The sequence below is a fragment of the Protopterus annectens genome, chromosome 2.part0, assembly GCF_019279795.1.
Source record: "Protopterus annectens isolate FY-2018-M chromosome 2.part0, PAN1.0, whole genome shotgun sequence".
Lineage (NCBI taxonomy): Eukaryota > Metazoa > Chordata > Ceratodontiformes > Protopteridae > Protopterus > Protopterus annectens.
This window is the reverse complement of record NC_056728.1, coordinates 343,754,460-343,774,361: the sequence shown is the minus strand read 5'-3', so window position 1 is coordinate 343,774,361 and position 19,902 is coordinate 343,754,460. Positions and strand designations below refer to the sequence as shown.

Sequence of the window (19,902 nt, the reverse complement as noted above, 5' to 3'; positions counted from 1 at the left end):
GTGAATGCAGGAATGAATGAAGACGTGGATGTGTGTGTGTGAGATCAGGAGAGTGAGAGCGATATGTAAATGAATGCAGGAATTAATGAAGAAGAGGCTGTGTTTATGTGTGTATGAGATTGGAAGAGTGAGAGTGATGTGTGAATGAATGCTGGAATGAATGAATGAACGAATGAAGAAGTGGCTGTGTGTGTGTGAGATCAGGAGAGTGAGAGCGATGCGTGAATGAATGCAGGAATGAATGAAGAAGTGGCTGTGTGTGTGTGTGTGTGTGTGTGTGTGTGTGTGTGTGTGTGTGTGTGTGTGTGTGAGATTGGGAGAGTGAGAGCAATGTGTGAGTGAATGTGTGAATGAATTCAGGTATGAATGAGGAAGTGACTGTGCGTGTGTATGTGTGAGATCGGAAGAGTGAGAGGGATGTATGAATGAATACGTAAGTGGATGTGTGGCATGTGGGTGTGTGATCGGGAGATTGAGGGTGATGTATGAATGAATGTGTAAGTGGGTGTGAGACTGGGAAAGTGAGAGCGATGTATGAATGAATGTGTAAGTGGGCGTGTGGTGTGTGGGTTTGACAGTGAGAGCGTTGTGTGAATGAATGCAGGTATGAATGAGGAAGTGACTGTGTGTGTGTTTGATGGGAGGAAGTGACTGTGTGTGTGTTTGATGGGAGGGAGTGACAACGATGTGTGAGTGAATGCAGGTATGAATGAGGAAGTGACTGTGTGTGTTTGACTGGGAGAGAGTGCAAACCATGTGTGAATGCAGGTATGAATGAGGAAGTGAGTGTGTGTGTGTTTCTGGAAGAGTAATGATGTGTGAGAGTGAATGCAGGTATGAATGAGGGAGTGACTATGACTGTGTGAGAGATCAGAAAAGAGTGAGAGTGATATGTGTGTGAGTGAATGCATGCATGAATGCCTAAGAAGTGTGTGTGTGTGTGTGTGTGTGTGTGTGTGTGTGTGTGTGTGTGTGTGTGTGTGTGTGTGTGTGTGTGTCTGTGTGTCACAGGGGGGAAAGAATAAAGAATGAGAGTGATCCCTGGCAGCAGCAACAATGAGGTTTGAGTAAGTCCGGACCAGACCATACCACTGGACACATACCTTTCACCCTCTTAGATCAAGAAATCTGGACAAAGCCAAAAATAGTGAGGGTACAAACGCACAAAATAAGGACACTTTTAAGTACTGCTCTCACAAACTTAGAAAGTTGATAGAAATGCAGGTTTTGCATTAGCATGAATTTTCTGAGGGGTATAAAGTATGAAACTCAACTGTCTATCATTATTTTCTGACTTCATCTGCAATGATCTGCCAGTGATTTGCCGGAAAACAATAATTTTATGAGAAGAAGACCAAAAATATGAGGAAAACATTTGGACATTCTGCAAAAATCTGTACAGTTGAGAGGTATGCTGGACAGAGCCAAATAATGGGGACAGATTTTAAATATTGCTCTTATAAACTTAAAGTTAATAAGGTTGCCATTAGGTTTGCTTACCTTTCAACCATAGTAGATCAATGTTATGCTATTAAGCAGAATGTACACTTTTTTTGGTAATTGTCTTTTTATTATACTTTTGAGCTTTTCTCCCCATGTCTTCTAATCCAGTCGGGCAGCCTTGTTAAACAAATATCAAATAAATAAATAAATGTACACTTTATTATGCGTGCCGCACGCTGGCCGGTCTGTGGAAAATTGTCTTACATTGATACCGGTCCTTGATGCAAAAAAAAGTTGGAGACTGCTGGCCTAGCCCATAAAGTGATTTAATTTCAGATATTTTTCTAAAGTTTGCTGGACTGAGGTTAACCCTCCAGTTTCCTCTGTTAAAATATACATTTAAACAGTTACAATAGTACATGTATATTTCTGTTCTCTTCCAGTAGGGCACACTGTGGATACATTTCAAGCATAAGCACTTTACAAACTACCTTTTCAAGACAAACATCTGTACAGAGCAGTTTGATATGCACATGACATACAGTTCTAATACATTTTTAACACAAGCATCTTATATAAATTAGTTTGATATTCACAAGTGACATATAATTATTTACAAAATTCCAGCTAGCTGTGCTGGCAGTATCTCCTTTTGTCACAACATTTACCAAGTACTACAGAGCTAGGGCTGGTTTTGCTAGTTCAGTTCATTTTTTTTTTTTATGGGAATCTTCTGCCCCTTCCTCCTCCCAAGTTTCCTCTTGAGCTTTGGCACTCTCTCATATAGTTAAGAATACTGCAGCAGTGAATGTAAGGACATAGTACAGTTGTGTAAAATCTTACCATAATGGTAGATGTCCTTGCCTTCACTGCTGCAATATTAGCTCCCTCACACTATTCCCCTTGTTCTTTGCCTTCCTGGATGTGTATGTTACCTCTTGGGTTCCTTGGTCTGGTGTTCTTCCTGGGGCAATCCGTTCTATTTTGGTAGGCCTGAATGTCATCTTTATTTCCTACTTTATGCAGGGAGCATATGGTGACATTAGGTATACCTTTTAAATTCAGAAGTCTTTGGAAGACTGGCCAGCCGTTGGGCTTCCGTGTCAGGGAATTCCATATAGTTAGGAATACTGCAGCAGTGAAGGCAAGGACATCTACCATTATGGTAAGATTTTACACAACTGCATACCTCTCAACCATACAGAATTCCTCATTTTTTACTGGTTTTGAGGTCCAAATAATGGGGTGCCATGATTCCTGAGTGGCACCCCTTAATTTCTGATTTTCCCAGCTCTAATTTTTAAATTTTCAGCCTTGACCTGACTTCATTACATGCGCGATGACGTCAGCTCCATGACTAGCCTGCCAGCCTGTCAGAATTGAAGTTCGAGGGACATGCAAGCATTTCCGGCTGCTACAGGGACATATTTACAAGCGGGAATTACAAACGTGTTACACGGCCCATGAGAATATTTATTTTGCAAGCGAAGAACTTCAGCCGGGAAGTATGTCCAAACTAGGGAATTATGACCCAGAGGGAGGGAAGTAAACTCAGTACATTTAAAACACTGCTGCAGGTAAGTGTTCCACAAGCCACTGGTGTGTGTGTGTACGTGTGTGTGTGTGTGTGTGTGTGTGTGTGTGTGTGTGTGTGTGTGTGTGTGTGTGTGAGAGAGCTCACTTTGCCTCATTGACTTTAATTGAAGTTTACATGAATGCAACAGAGAAGTCATGGTCAGGTTTACGGCAGTTGATGTACCCAGGATGAGTTGGATGGCAACAGAATATATGCTAGGATATGAAGACCTTTTCCCAGACATAAAGCTTTCTTTACGTTTGCCATGTACAACATTAATATCTGCTACATTTTAAAAGTTCACTTGTGTCTATGTTGAATAAATGCCTAACATGTCTTTGTTAATGTTGTGTCTTCATGTGTTACTTGATGAGGCATTTTGCAGTCCTTTTGCTGGTCTGTTGAAAGGCTCATAAATGATGCTTCAGTACACATTCTAGACTGGGAGCCATGGCAGTGGGTCAAGTATTAATGGGCTGTGTAATGTGGTTCAATATTGTGAGTATGATGAGAACTGCAGATGTTTGCAGCAGTTAATAGGTCATCACTGTCATATCAACTGCTCCGCTTAATACAGCACTGTTAGCTGATTCCTATTGTTAGGCTTGTGTAATTGAAGTGTGTATGTAAGAGCTGCTGCTTGAAATGTTTATACATTATTAACTGTGGTACGTACGGCTGAACTTCTACCAGCTCAATCTGCAGGCACGGCACTTCTTAAACGAAACATTCGCTGTTCATGTAGTCTCTGTGATTTACTTAATTACGTAATGCTGGATTCATGTTATACTTCTGCAGGCACTTAGTTTGAGTTTGTGTTCATGTTCATGATGTACTTTATTGAGGGCTCTGTGTGTGTGCATTGCTCAATACGACTGTCATGTTTACTTACAGCTGCTAGAGGTGTGCGGGTCGTTTTACTTAATGGTCAACATTTACACAGCCTCTGGATTTTATTTAATTGCTAAACTGTATGTACTGTGCTGGACTTTATTATTTGTAAGAGCTGCTGCTTGCTGTACTGTGCTGCATTCACTTTAATTTAAGTGTGTGTGACTGTCTGTGTGTGTGTGTGTGTGTGTGTGTGTGTGTGTGTGTGTGTGTGTGTGTGTGTGTGTGTGTAATCTTTTAATGTGGAATTATTTAGGTGACTTTTACTTCTGCAGAGATTGTGCATATTTACTGATACTGGTGGATTGTAGAAGTCTAAGTAGACTTTTAGGATGGAAATGTTCTGAATTGGGCAGTTTTGTAATTATTTTTGTTTCATTGCTTACTGGAAAAATGTTCAAAACAATAAATTTAAAACACACTCTAACAAGTGTGTTGCATTATACAAGGAATGTAATTTAATACAATCAGGAAGGTGTATCAAAGAACACATGTATGTTTCGTGTACACGGGGCCTATGATTTGAAAACAGCACAAAGGTAATCTTTATCCACCACTGGCCAGATGCATTTTCTTTGAATGTGGGCTTCAATGCTGTTTTAATTAATGTGCGTTTGAAGGGCAGAGAAGTTTTAATGCTAAATCTATTTTCATTGTGAGACTGCATTGCTTTGTTTAGCAGATGTCAGTGATGGTTAGTGTTTGTGCTCTAAAATGTAAAATAAAAGTTTTAAATGAAATCCAAATAATCATCATAAAAGTAAGCAGTACGCACATTACATTGTTTATGGTAAATGGGGAGAAATATCCAAGTAATGGGACATTGGAATGGCTGCAGGGGGGAGGGCTGGTGGGCCCCATTCAACCATGATTTTGTGAGGGGGAAGGGTGGCTGGCAAACTCAAAGATATCCCCGGGTGGCACAAACTCAAGATATGCCATTGATCAGTAGCCCATGGAATATGACTTTTGGAGGTCCTAGCAAACTATATTACTTTGCTAAGATTAGAATATTGCCACCTACCATTAAATGCCCTGCTTTTTACCACAAAACCCACATACTGCAAGTCACCAAAAACAAAATCCTAAGGTTTATCTTCTCCATTCCCAGTGAACATCATTGCTACACATTTAAAAAAAAAATGGTTAACATTTACTACAGGGTCCAGGCCTGGGGCCATATTTTGGTTGTCTGTTCTTCAGTTTGCATTTGAAAGTTGGTATCTCACATTTCCATTGGGATGGGCGAGGTTACATAATTGCGTATGCAAAATTTTATGTTAATCAGCCTACAGATTTGTACCCATTTTCATGGACCATTGTCCAGATTTTTGATGTTTCCAGGTTGAGAGGTATGCACAACTGTACTTTTTTTCTATGATAGATCTCCTAAGAACATTCCTATTTTGGAAAGCAAGGAAAGCATACCGAGCAAAACTTACAATATTGGTCAATCACAGAAAACAAGAAGTTATGTACTCACCATAACGTTCGATGTATGACTCGGACGACTTTTCTAGCTCGAACTCTTTTATTGGCTGGGCTAAGCAGGTATTCCATGGTGCAATGCTCCATATCCCCAGATCTAGTTTGCTGCAAAAACTCATTTGTACCCCATGCATACACAACATCCAGGTAAAAGAATAAGCCAAGTAAGGGAACTCTGCAGATGAACAACCTAACTTCCAAATCTTCCTGGAAGGGGGAAGGTGGGAGGGTAAGTAAGAATGTGAGGCGAGATGGACTACATACATCGAACGTTATGGTGAGTACATAACTTCTTGATGTTATGTAGTCCTAGCTCGCCTACATTCTTACCCGTGGGACAGCGTCCCTAGCACCTACATCCTGGGTAGCTCATAGGAAAATACTCCTGAGAACTGTGGAGCCAAAGGATGACCTGCCCCTAGAAACCACATCCAATTTGTAATGGGAAACAAATGTGTGAGGAGAAGTCCAAGTAGCTGCAGCACATATATCATCCATTGACAATCTAGCCTGATAGGCTGTAGATGTAGAAACAGCCCGAGTAGAGTGAGCCTTGACCGGAAATGGCAGATCTTGTCCTCCTGCGTGGTAGATGAAAGAGATACAACTAGACATCCATCTGGATAGGGTGGCCTTGGAGACCGGGGACCCCATTCTGTTTTCTGAAAAGGAAACAAAAAGTTAATCAGACTTCCGGATATCTTTTGTTCGGTGCAGATAGAAGCATAATTGTCTGTGTGCATCCAACTGATGAAATCTAAATTCTGTGAGGGAAGAACACAGGCAACACAATGGATTGATTAAGATTAGACACAGAAGCCACTTTAGGAAGGAATGAAGGGTTTTATCTAAGAGAGACCCTATCCTTATGGAAGATTAAGTATGGAGGTTTGATAGAGAGGGCTTGAATTTCTGAAACTCGTCTTGCTAAAGTGATTGCTGTTAAGAAGGCTGTTTTCCAGGTCAAGAATTTCAATTCACAGGTAGCTGCAGGCTCAAAAGGTGGTAAAGTAAGACCTTGTAGAACAAAATTGAGATCCCAGGGCATGATTGGTTCGGAAACCAGGGGACGGAGCAACAGAGTACCCTTCATGAAAGCCTTGCGTAATCTATGAGCCATGAGACTAGGCTCATTAGCGACATGAAAATTAGAGATCGCTGCCAATTGAACTTTGATGGTAGCCGATGCAGAACCCTGATGGAAAAGCATAGACAAAAACTCCAAGACTGAAGCGATTGGAGCTGTGTAAGGATCAATGCCTCGGGTATGCGCCCAGATAGAAAACCTCTTCCATTTACTAGAATAAATCTTTCTAATAGATGGCTTGTGAGAGGACAATAATATATGAACCACTTCTGGTGAGAATTTATGAAGTCTGACTAATGACGGAAGTGGAGTAGCCAGGCTGTCAACCGGAGGGTCATCAGGGAGGGGTGGAACTGTCCGGACATGTGTGTCAGTAAATCCGGTTGAGGATCCAGAATCCAAGGAGTGTCCACAATATATTGCTGAAGAAAAGGAAACCAGACTTGGCGAGGCCAGTGTGGAGCAATCAGAATCATTCTACTTCCCAAGGATTGCGCTTTCTGAATCACCTTTGACAGCCAAGGAAATGGAGGGGAAGCATAAAGCAGACCGGAGGGACAGTCATGAACCAGAGCGTCCCCGGGTGACTCCCCTGTGGGGGGAACAGCATGAAGTAGCTGCTGCATTTTGCATTGAGGGGGCTGGCAAAAAGGTCGCAGCAAGGCTGACCCCATCTGCTGAAGATTCGCTCTGCAACCAGGCGATTCAGGGACCACTTGTAAGGCATCAGAATAGCTCTGCTTAGCCTGTCCGCAATCACATTGGACTTCCCCGGAATGTGCGTGGCTACCAGAAACCGTTGGGAAGTTATAGCCCACTGCCACACTCGTATGGCCTCTCTGCACACAGGGTAAGACCTGGTTCCCCCTTGCTTGTTTAGATACCACACTAGTGACATGTTGTTCGAGTGTATTGCAATCATCCCTAGAGGTAGAACACTCTGAAGTGCCTGCAACGCGAGTAGCACCGCTCTCATCTCTAAGATGTTTATATGCAGATGTATCTCATGCTCTTGCCACGAGCCTTGGACTGTCCTGCCAAGATAATGCCCCACCCCATCTGGGAGGCATCCTTGGTCACCGTGGCAACCAGGATGGGTGGAACGAAGGGCCTTCCCCCGTCCAAATTGCTGGTGCAAAGCCACCAACCGAGGTCCCGCTTGCATCTGTCCGTGAGCGAAATGGGGTGAGAAAGTGGAAATCTTTGGAGAGACCATTGAACAAATAGGAGCCATTGGAGAATTCTCATGTGCAATCTCGCTAGAGGGACCAACATGATAGTTGCTGCCATGGTCCCTAGGAGTTGGAGAACCCATCTTGCCTTCACTTTCCTCAGGGGCATCAGCATGTGTATCTGTTGTTATAAGACTCTGATCCTCTCCTGCGGTACAAACGCTCGCATTCGAATGGTGTCTAATTCTGCTCCTATAAAGGTGACACGCTGCGAGGGCAATAAAGCAGATTTTTCCCAATTTATTGTTATACCCAACTGGTGACATAGAGTGATGGTAGTGTCCCTGGTTTGAACTAGTTGATGCCTGGTGGGAGTGGTAAGGAGCCAGTCATCTAGATATGGAAACACTTGGAATCCCTGACATCTCAAGTGAGCCATCACCACTGCCATACACTTGGTGAACACCCTGGGGGCTATGGTGAGACCAAAGGGCAGGACTCAAAACTGGAAATGACTGGCTCCCAGCCGGAAGCGTAGGTGACTCCTGGATGTCCTGTCCATTTTCACATGGTAGTAAGCATCCTTGTGGTCGATGGAGCACATCCATACCTCCTCTCCCAACAATGGGAGAATCAACTGTAGAGTGACCATACTGAACTTGGACTTCTGTACATAGTTGTTCAGTTGGCTGAGATCTAATATGGGTCTCAGGTCCCCTGTTCTTTTCGGCACCAAAAAGAATCTTGAGTAAGACCGTAATCCGATTTGGTCTGAGGGGACACACTGGATAGCTCCTTTTCCAAGCAGCTTTGACACTTCTGAGGCTGCTTGATCCCTTTGACTGGGTGGAACATCTGGGATTTTTCTGAATGAAGGGGAGTCTGATGTAAACGGAATGAGATAACCTCCAGAAATTATCCATAATACCCATCGGTCCTGAGTGATGCTTTCCCAGGCTTCCGAATATAACAGAATTCGACCCCCGACTGGCTCCGGATAAGCACAGCCGGGCACTCCCTCAGGAATGAGAGTAGGGAGAGCCACAAAAGGAATTGCGGTCTCCCAAATTGCGGGGGCTCCCTCTGCCTCTATGGTGGCGTCTCCCTGAATAACCTCCCCCTCCTCTGCCTCTGGAGGGGGGTTCTCCTTGTGCAGCAGGAAAAAACCTCTGTGATTTTTTTAAACCACACCCCCCCCCCGCTGGGCCTTGGGATAAGGCTTAGAAGGAAGGAAAAAATGGACCCCTACGGCAGACAGGGTCTTTCCCTCTTGCTCGCATCTGGTGAGGGTGTCTTTCACTTTGGTCCCAAACAAAGAAGAACCATCAAAGGGGGCGTCAGTGAAGGAAGACTTGAAGGCCTAAGCAAAGTGACACAGGTGCAGCCAGGCTTGCCTTCTAAGGGTGACCCCTGAGCTTGCTGCCCTACTCGCTCCCTCGGCTGCATACAAAATGAGCCACATGGATGAGTTGACAATGGAATTGAGGGTAGAGACCTGGGCATTAACCGTCTGGGCCACTGCCTCAGGAATGTTACCCACAAGAGTATCTCCTAACTCCTTGAGGAGATCTCTCTGGAGCCGAGTGAAGTGAGACAGGTAATTCAGCGACAGTAAGGTAAAGGTTGCTGACGAGAGGGTACGCTTCCCGTACCAGTCCATGGTCCTAGACTCCTTGTTAGGAGGATGGACGGAGGAAGAAGATGGTGCTACTTCCTTCTGAGTGGCTGCCGCCACCACCATGGCATCAACAGGGACTCCTTTAGACAGAAACTCTTTGCCCTGGGGGGCAGAAAGAAACTTGTTGGGATGCCTGGGCATGGGCTCCATGGAATCAGGGGTTTCCCACACTCTTTGACATATCAGATCAAGGAGCTCGTCAAAGGATGGAGACACCCAGGAGGTGGAGGGCTGAGCACCAAAAGCCTTAAGGAATACTGACTCCTCCTCGGAAGGGGTTTTGGACGGCCAGTTACCTCTTTGTTTCAGTATCTCCAGGATGTCAGAGAAGGAAACATCATCAGAGGATGACTTAGGGGACCCTTCCGAATCCTCAAGGTCAGTATCAGAGATGAGAGACTCATCCTGGGAGTCTATGTGCTTCCTCTTGCACTTTTTCTTTCTAGGGGGCTGCTCAGGCACAAACTCTGAGGGGACCTCAGAAACTTAGGGACCACTCGTGGGGCTATCCCTAGGCCCTGGTGCTCCGCTGTCCATGGATAGGTGGTGATCCGAGGCTCTCACCGGAGTGGTGGGGGACAGAGTGACCGACCCGCCTGATGTAGCTGACGATCTGGCCAGTGCGGTCCGCATAGCCTCGAAGGCAGGCCCCCCCGAGTCCAAGGAGTGACCAGCCTTCGAGGCCATGATGGGGGTTGGAGTTCCCTGAGCCGAGGCACCGAGAGGGAGACTCGGAACCAAAATAAGCCCCGATATGTTCTCCTCGGGCCCGACCGAAGAATCCCGAGTCCCGAACCCCGAGGACGGAGCTGACGGGGTCGGAGCCGATGTCGGCACAGATGGAGCCAAAGGGGCCATCGGAACCGGCATAGGAATATCACATGGCGCGGGGCACTCTGGCTCCGAAGACAGAGATGTGCTCGGAGGAGGAATGATCGAAGATGGGGTCGGGACGGGCTCAGGAGCCGACTGGGCCGGAGCCGAAAATAATTTTGCCAAAACCGCTGACTGTAGGAGCCTCTGGACCACCCTATCAACATCCACATCCGAAAGGATCCTGGAGGATTTGGAGGACAGGGAGGGAGATCGAGATCTCCGCTCAGGAAAAACTGGTCTGAGACTGGGCGATCAGCTCCTAATAGGTTCCAATATAATTGGAGCCGACGCCGGTTCCGCCAACACCGACACTTCCTGCGGCCCCGAGGACAGTGTAGCTGAGGAGGTTGATGCAATTTTTGAAACTTTCTCTGGAGGCTCCGATGAAGCTGATGGAGCCAGAGATCTCTTTTTAGACTTGGCAGATTTTGACTTGCCACTGGGAGACGAATCCATAGCCTCTTCAAAAGAGGGTTTCAAGAGTCCCTTTAAAATAAGTTTATTCTTTCTCTCTCGAACTCTAGGACTGAACGCATAACAAAAAGTGCAGGACTCCTGCAGATGAATGGCTCCCAGGCAATAGACACAAATGGAATGCCCATCAGTGATGGACATTTTGTACCCACATTTAGAGCACTTTTTAAAACCCGAAGGTTTGTGCTCCTTGGAGTCTTTGTACATTTTCAAACTAGCAAAATGCAAAATACCAGTCTAACAGAACTCAGACGCTCACACCACAAAACGCGGGAGCCAAAAATAAGCAGTAACCAAACACACACTAGAGAAGCAAGCCAAAAACTTCTAAACAAAAACGGTTTATGACCACAAAGAAGGGAATAGCTCAAACCTCTAACTTAAACAGTTTAGACTGTACACACACACAAAGGCAATAGGAGAAGGCCTAGGCCCCCTAATTGAAAAGGGCCTAGCCCAAGGGAACAGTCAGCGGGATACCACACAAACAAGCACACAAACACAATCCTCAATAACACTAGACAATAGCTATGAAAACAGCTTTTGGTTATGAACCACAAAACTTTTCTTTAAGACAAGAAAAAAGGTACTTAGCCACAAACAAGCGAGACCACGTCCGAGCTACAGGAGCTGCAAACGAGATCTGGGGATATGGAGCATTGCACCATGGGATACCTGCTTAGCCCAGCCAATAAAAGACTTAGAGCTAGAAAAGTCGGCTGATATCGAACCCACAGGTAAGAATGTAGGCGAGATAGGACTACATAACATCTACTGATGCCAGGTGTTTTAATTGGTCACACCAAACAGCCAAGATGATATTGAATAGGACTTAATTAATACATTTGCAAGAGGTTCTCCCGTTCGATTCTCGGCGTGGCTTGGGAGTGCCTTCTGTGTGGAGTCTGCATGTCCTCCCCATGGTTTGGTAGCGTTCGAAAGACATGCGTGCGTAACTGGGCGTGCCTTCACTGAAGGATAGGCGTCGAGCTGGCACCTTGGCGTTTCGTAAAAATCTACTGCCAATCATTAGCGGACCGGAGTTCCGCAGTGGCGACCCCTTACCGGGAAAAAGCAGAAAGACAAACAACAACAACAAAGAAAAAAAAAAAAGAAGTTAAGCAAATAGGTCTAAATGACATTAAAGTCTTGTTTGTGAATTCAGATATGCATAATGAATTTCAGAGTTTGCACACTTGTGTCAGTCTGTTTACAGAAAGGTGTATGTAAATAACGAACCACTTCTACAAGAAAACCCTGAAAGACTTGTTGAAAGCCGATTGTACAGTTACCGTGAAATCAGTATGTAGGCCTCGGGAAGACTGTACTAATTCTGTGGGCGTTCGTCTGAAATTGCCCACTTAAAATGTCGAGATTTAATTAACATTATAATATACAGTCACTGCATCTGATATGTAAACATGAAGTGCAGCGATCGAATTATTAGATTAATCTGACATGCAGTGTTGTAATGCAAATGTTAACATAACACAGAAAGTATGCATTACAGCTGTGAATAGTAAACATTATATGCACTTTTTTTTTAAAAAAAAGGATAGTCACACCACGTGGCATCTCGCATATGACTATTAATAGCTGCATTCTCTAAACCGGTAATAACCTTAAAAGGGTAGCCTTAGGGTTACCACCCGTCCCTCTTTGGGCAATTGTGTCCTGCGAAAAAAACTAAAAAATGGCAAATGTCCTGAATTTTATGACAAAAAATATTTCCTGAATGTTCTTTAATAGTTGCATAAACAGTTATTTTGTATCTGAGACACTAAATATTATATGAAAACGCAAAAGCAACTCAAATGCTGCAAGAATAAGCCTTTCTTTGGGGAAAAGGGTTAAGTTTTATACTTTGCAATGGCTGTGGGTATATTTTGTCCTGCAATATTCTCATGATTCCACAAAAAATTTCCCACTTTGGGTATATGAAAAGGTGGCAACTCTATTGAAGGGACGAGTGAATTATGTTACACTTTATTAATTATGAACAAGCATCATTTCTGACACCTGGGCTAGGCTTATAAATGCCTTTGGGCAGATAGCCTAGTATGAACCTATGAACCTTTATTCTCAACGAGTATATATGTTATATAAACTATAGAATAATTGCTTAAAGAAAACCAGACTTCCCAGTAAGGATCCTAAATTACTAACTATCGCGACGTGCCACATACATTAAGATCACTCGGCTCCGCTCTTATCCAATCGGAGTACAGAATAGCTTTCCAAACGCATGAGGCTTGGGGAGTTGCCTGTAATGCAGCAAGACACTGCACTGTGGGCGGGTATTGTAGAAAAGTGCTGAGTAAGGCTAGTCATTGCCGTTTATAACTTTGCCTAGTAGTCAGTTTACAGACGGTGGTTAAGTTATGGCTGACGAAATCAGCAAGGCTCAAGTTGCCCAGCCGGGTGGCGATACCATTTTCGGCAAAATTATTCGAAAGGAAATCCCTGCAAAAATTATTTATGAAGACGATCAGGTACAGTTGGGATTAAAGTGTATATTGCCTTTTTTTAGGCGGTGCAAAAATTTGTAGTCTGTCGTGCCACATTGCATGGCTTCGCTACCCCGCCACCATAAAAGTATGAATGTTAATAGTCATACATGGTATGTAAATAGTATGTTGGTGGAACGTTTGGATATATATTGTCAGCGGGAAGCGGTGAAAATGAATAAACTTGGTTGTGATAACAATATGGCCTGCAAAAATGCTTAATGTGCCTGTATTTGATTGACAGGTGTCTGGTCTTTTTGCAGCCTGTGTTGGGGCCGGAGTAAATTATTGGTGTTCTGCCTCCAAAAGGCGCAGCACAGATCTATTTGCCTTCTAGACTTTTAGGGTGGTTGGAGGCAAATCTCTAGGCCGTTTAAGCTTTTCGGGCTGTTTAAATGAGAATCTGTTATGTTAGGTTGTGGTGTGCTTTTGATGACTGCAAGAATTGTCATGGTGTTCCGAAGAACAGATACGTGCAATTCACAGGTCTGTGACAGGTTACCTTCTTGAACCGTGACAGTTAAAGCACCATTACCTGTCAGGTGTGTCTTATTACAAGGAACGCCCCTCATTTGGTGGTTGGGGGGGGTCTTAAATGCCCGTGGACCTCCAAGCTCCATGCTTAAATTATCTGCCATCTATCCAGTGTTGGTATTTTAGCTGATATACCTGGTACAATAGTTGTCTTTCGGCTTTTCTTGGTTAGTGGTCGCCACAGCTGAACTCCGGTCCGCTAATGATTGGCAGTAGATTTTTACGTACCGAGTTACCGGCTCTGACGCACAACCTTCAACGAAGATACGCCCATGTCACGCATGTCTCCATACAGAAGACGCTCTAGCTGAGAATCGAACAGGACGTGTTACTGTGGGGCGACAACGCTACCACCACCGCAGTTCCTCCATATTATTTCAGAATAATAGTACAGTTACATTATGTTCATCAAAATAATATAGTTTTGAAGTATTAGTGCTATTATCTTGAGATATTGACAGAATAAGAGAACATGAAATAGCATGCGTTTTGTGAAGTAAAAGCAGTCTGTAACTCTAATTATTTTCATTAAGTGTAATTCACCACCTTTTCTCCGAAAGCGGCCAGTTTCAGGATGGACTGAGGGTCAGAGGCTAGAACTAAAATGTTAGTCAAAATCCTACTGCCTGCAGTATAATGAAGATCTGACCCTTTATGATGTCTAAGATTTCTTTCACCGAATTAAAGTATATTTTGCTTTGGGTAAGGTCTTCAGCATTTTTGTATGCTGTAAAATTGTTACCCTTAGCAGGGAAGTCTTTGTAATAGTTAGTGTACACACACAAACTTGATAATGAAATATTTACTGTGTACAGTTTTACAGCTTTTACAAAGGCCTGCCCACCGCCATTCACTAACCCTTTATTTGCTGTGCAGTCAAGTCTCCCTGCTGTAGAAACTGCTCTGTCAACATTGGCAAGAGAAAAATGCTGCCAATGGGATAACGCACTTGACACCTTCAGTTTGTTTTAGTCCTTGGTATTTTAATAAGGCTGTTGATAGTCGGTTTTAGGGGTAAACTTGAATGTCAGTCTTGTAGTGGCCTATGTCCTGGTGGGGGGGGGGGGGGGTATATGGTACTATGCATCAGAGTTGGTTTGGTTGACTTTGCTCTAGGTGGCCAGTGTGCATTCGTGACTGTTTATAAATGTCTGCTAAAGTATACTGTGGCTGGCCCGTTGAGGTACCTCTGTTTCTATTTATGGTGGTTGGTTGACTGCATTAACACTTTTCATAACAGTGGACCACCACTTGGGGTTGCAAGTTAAAATAACCAACCCAGCTGGTGTAATCTGTAAATTACATACATATGTTGGGGGCGTAATGGTATGGTTTATGTCCTTCATTCCTAGGTTTCACATTTTTACCTTGCTTTTTATAACAACTGGGTGTTTGTGTCTCAAAATGATCAAACCGCTAGCTACCAAAGGCATTCATGGATGTGAAAATGAAGTTAGTTCTGAAAGACTGAATATCTGAACTTCTTCAGCACTGCATATAGATATTTAGGAGACCTTGTTCAGGTATATAGAGCATGTAGAGAGAATTACTTGCCTCTGTCTGTACTATAAGAACACTGTAGTCCAGTTGCATTTAGGTAAAATGTTCATTGCAAAATATCTAAAAGGACACTAGGAAAGAGCGATAAACTTGGCAGGTGGGAAGGAATGGTTCCTAGTTATGGTTAATGTTTAAAGAACACTTGACTAAGTGGGAATTTAATGAAGATCTAGTCTCTTTGTCTGAAGATTCGAGTCAGCTTGGCTTGTACTTTGAGACATAACCATTTAATTTTCTCTTCCTTGCCTTGTACTGAATGGTAGGTTTAGGTCTCCTGTTGATGCTCTTGTGCTGTCAGTGGAAGTAACCTCAGCTGCCTCCTTTTAATACATGTGTGCATTAACTGCATTTTCCTGAATGCCTTCTGCTTTAATTTTCTATTTATGTCCAGTTCATGTTTGCTCAGTTTATATTCTGTTTTGGTCTTCTCCACAGGCTGACAATTTTAGTACATTTTCTTCACTTCTGTACTGTTTTCTAGAGAGTTCTCTGACTGTGCAGGTTGGTTAATGTAATATCAAGTGACAAGTAGAACAGTCCTGCTTTTGGTATGCTTGGGTAGACTATATTTACAGTTGGATGTGAAGGGGGGTTGATAGAAAACATAGGAAAAGTAAAGATTAGGAATAATTTTTGTAACTAAATTTTGATGTCTCAGGGTGGTACTGATTCAGAAGAGTATTCCCTTTCCCAGCCTCACAAGAGCTGGTCATGCTGATGTTAACAAACCTTGGTTTAGAGACAAAGGCATAAAAAAGGAGTAGGATCACAAGGCTTGCATCTCCAGCGATTCTTCCAAAGTATTAATGAAGAAATCCAGACAGGAGAGCCGTAAGTTTTCATTTATGTATCCAATAATGAAGTCTAGCCTTGAATGTTGCCAAAGTACTACTACTATGGCTGTAGTAGTAACTTGTTTCATAGCCTGGAAATATGTTTAGTTTGGAATCCAGCCTTTCATCGAGCCTCGTCTATGCAGGTATACATTACTAGTTTAGGTGTTTGCAGCGACACTTGCTTTTTGTGAAAATAGTGATTGGGTTCTTCATGTCTTAAAAGCAAGACATGGATTGGCTTTGTATTAAAGAATTGGGTGTGGTGAACGTGATTGGCATGGCAAGGGTGTTTGACGTGGCATGTTAATCATGGATGATTGGCAAGTCATGCAAATTTGCAAGTGTCCTGGTGAATATTCATTGTGTGGTTGTACTGTGCCATTTTCAGAAAATGTTCATTTTAGCAGAGTTATTCTTGTGTTTTTCGTCCTTTCATAATCCCACTTCGTAGCCAGGGCCAAACTCAGTATTATACTTGGTGCACAGTAAAACGCGGTATAACCAAGTTGACGTTTTTCTGTCCATAGTGTTATGGTAGCTGCTTAAATGTGCAGTGTCCTTTCATAAATACAAGGACAAGTAAAGTAGCAGATTCCTTGCAGTCAAGTAATTGCTGGTTAATATGTTTATTTATAAACTTGTTGCATGAATAACCACCTAAATTGAACTGGATGTGGTAACCAAATGTTAACCTGAACTCTCAGGAGAAAACTCAGCAGTACAGGTTGACACACAGTGGTAGAGTAAAAACAAAATAAAATAACCAGGGATGTCATGCTGTACATGTGGTACCTTATAATGTAATCAGGCAGCAAGCTCCATTTTTATTTTCAGATGTTTCCTTAACTGAAGTTTCAGGACTGAACTGACTTGCGTTTCTAATTCTTGCAGCCATTTTTGTGAGCTTTGCTGTTCACCTTATTTCCCCCAAATCTGTATCTGTGGTATAGTTTTGTATAATAGTCGCTTTTGCAGGGGGCAACCCCCCCCCTGCTCCCCCCATGTATACATTTTGCTTCTTTACATGAGTAATTTTACTGTTTTTTTTTTTTTCCCCATGAGCTTGCCGTGTTACAGAAGTGGCCTAAAATGTGCTGTTTTCTTCCAAGAACTATAGTTGCTTACGTGCATTCCTTACGTGCAGCATTCGGGTCGCTAGTCAGAAGCTTGCACGAACAACTTGAAGTAGTCATGTTTTGAATATTCATATTGCTGATAAAGGTCTTGTTTATTTCCACCTCCAGAAAAAAGTGTTTGGTGGGGTTTGGGTGGTGCTTGCTACCACATCTGGTGGGGTAGTGTTCTAATACAAAACCCATGGATCTACTGGGCACATCCAGAAGTATGAGTTGGGTGTGGGTGTTTTTGGAGAATAACTAACCTACCTAGTGGTGGTAGGCCTAATGCCACATGTGGAGGATCTTTTCATCACTGGAAGGCTTATTTCTCCTATAATGCCCACCCTGGAGCACATTATCGTTTTGGAGAATAACTAACCTACCTAGTGGTGTAGGCCTAATGCCACATGTGGAGGATCTTTTCATCACTGGAAGGCTTATTTCTCCTATAATGCCCACCCTGGAGCACATTATCATGCTTAAAAATACCAATTTGTTTTTAATTTGATATAAAAATTGTTCCTTCACCTAATGGTTCAGACTTGCTGTAGCTTATGCAGATGTTGAAATGTCTTGCATACAAAATGTAAGAAATTCATCATTCCCACTGCTGCAGTCACTAGTGGGTATGTGGGTTTGTTTCTGGACAGTTACAAAAAGCACTGATGCCCCCACCCCACCCACTCAAACAAAAGCCTTCACTTTGGCTGCTGATTAATCCCATGGAGGGAGATAAACAGTTAGTGAAGCTGTCTTCAGTAATTTCTTGTCATCTTGCAAAGCATCACTATAGCTTCACAGAAGCAGCAGTCTAAAGAGCTTCATTTCTGTAAGATGAGGACCCATTGGGGAACTCCTCCACTTAGAAATTGCCCTTTTTAATTTTTAAATTTACTTTGTCTAAAAGCAGGATTCCCCTTTAAGAAACCCATTATTTCTTTCACTATTGGAAGTTTCCAGTTGGATTGCTATTTTTAGCTAAAATGTTTGTTGTGGACTGAATTTTTTGTGAAATTTACTATTTGTTTAAACTTTGACTGTTGTGGGGCAGAAAAGTTTACTGAAAAATGGACTTTTTTTTTCCAGTGTAGTGCTTGTGTTTTGTGGCAAACTACCTGTTATCATGAGTTTGTCAGTGCATGTACGAGTACGTGAGTAGTACTGACTGGCTTTCTGTTCTTACTTGCCTTCCCTTTTATTAAAAAAAAAAAAACACTTAAGCTCGCTGCTTGTGAACACTTGACAACTTGCCTTCTGACTGACTTGCTGCAGTAACACTTGGCACTTTTGGTGGTGCTTCAAATGTTAGCAGCATGAATATTTAACTACATTCTGGCTGTTTCTCGCAATACCTAGAAAGAAAAAAAAAATCACTTGCCATTGTTGCAGACTCCTATGCTTCCAGTGATGGTGGCTGTATCCGTGGTGGCAGTTTGGTATTCCTCAGACCACACTCGCCTTTCCAGCTTCCTCTCTTAGTCTTTTCAGCCAGCATGAACCAGAGTTAGCCATGTTCTGTTTTTGGCTGTTCTAGTGTCTAATTCTGCCATGGGAAGACCATCTTCTCTGAATCTGGGAGAGACTAATCTTTGGCTTAACTGGGTACGAGATAATTGGACTGAACGATGTTCCTCAGAACAAGTCATCTTGTTGGAACTCCTTAAGCAATAACAAATTAAACACCGTTCTGAGGAAGTTAATTGCCACTAAAGAGAAGTTCCTTTCCTTGACTAGACAGGTTTTACAGGGAAATCCTGGAACACAAACCATTACAGGTCTGTATCTCTCTGTAGAGTTATTCCTAAGGAAACTGTAGGTTTCTTGATTTTGACAGCTTTTAATTGGACCATTGCCTAATTTGATCTTCTGAACTGTTACAAATTGATGTACATCATTCCTTTCCCATCCCTGCTATACTGCTAGTCCTGGAAGATGTGCTGATTGCTGCCTATACTCATCCTGGTAACTAAACCAGCCAACAACAACAAAAAAGGGGGCGGTGTAGATGACCTATATAAGGTACTGCATGCCAATTTCATTCTCACCTTGGTTCTTGTCCTGTGGCCATTAACTGCTTCTGACACTTGGCAGCTGACAGGTCCTCAATACTAACCTTTCACCTGCCGATAAATCCATCCTTTTTTCGACGTGTAGATGACCTATATAAGGTACTGCATGCCAATTTCATTCTCACCTTGGTTCTTGTCCTGTGGCCATTAACTGCTTCTGACACTTGGCAGCTGACAGGTCCTCAATACTAACCTTTCACCTGCCGATAAATCCATCCTTTTTTCGACGTGGGGTTGGAGTGTCAGATTAACTGACTCTCACTCTTTTATATCCCCAGCTTGCTGCCATTACCACTGTTTTATCTGTACTTGGTTTCATCCCATGTGCTTTTGGTTTAACATTCCATTCCCCTATCCTTTGCTAATGTTATTGTTCAGAGTTGGCCTGTAATGCCACATCATCTGCATACAGACATTTTGATCTGTCCCCCTCTGACCTGTTTGCTAATGCTGTCCATCACCATTATGAACAGCAGCGGGCTCAGAGCTGAACCCTGATCCGCTTTCTTGGGACCTTGTCATATGCTTTCTCCAAAGTGTAGGAATGCCCAGTTGGACTCCTCTAGCTTCTCCACGGTCTGTCTCACTGCAAA

At 43.1% G+C, this 19,902-nt stretch overlaps 1 protein-coding gene across 1 annotated transcript in view; it reads left to right on the top strand.

Moving 5' to 3' along the window:
• The first annotated feature begins 12,963 nt into the window (after positions 1-12,963).
• Positions 12,964-19,902, top strand: part of HINT1 (histidine triad nucleotide binding protein 1) — a 98,863-nt gene continuing 91,924 nt past the window's right edge. The window contains exon 1 of the mRNA XM_044060810.1: positions 12,964-13,177. Within this exon, the coding sequence (XP_043916745.1) occupies positions 13,067-13,177 (111 nt within the window). The 5' untranslated portion in view covers positions 12,964-13,066. The remainder of the gene's footprint in view (positions 13,178-19,902) is intronic.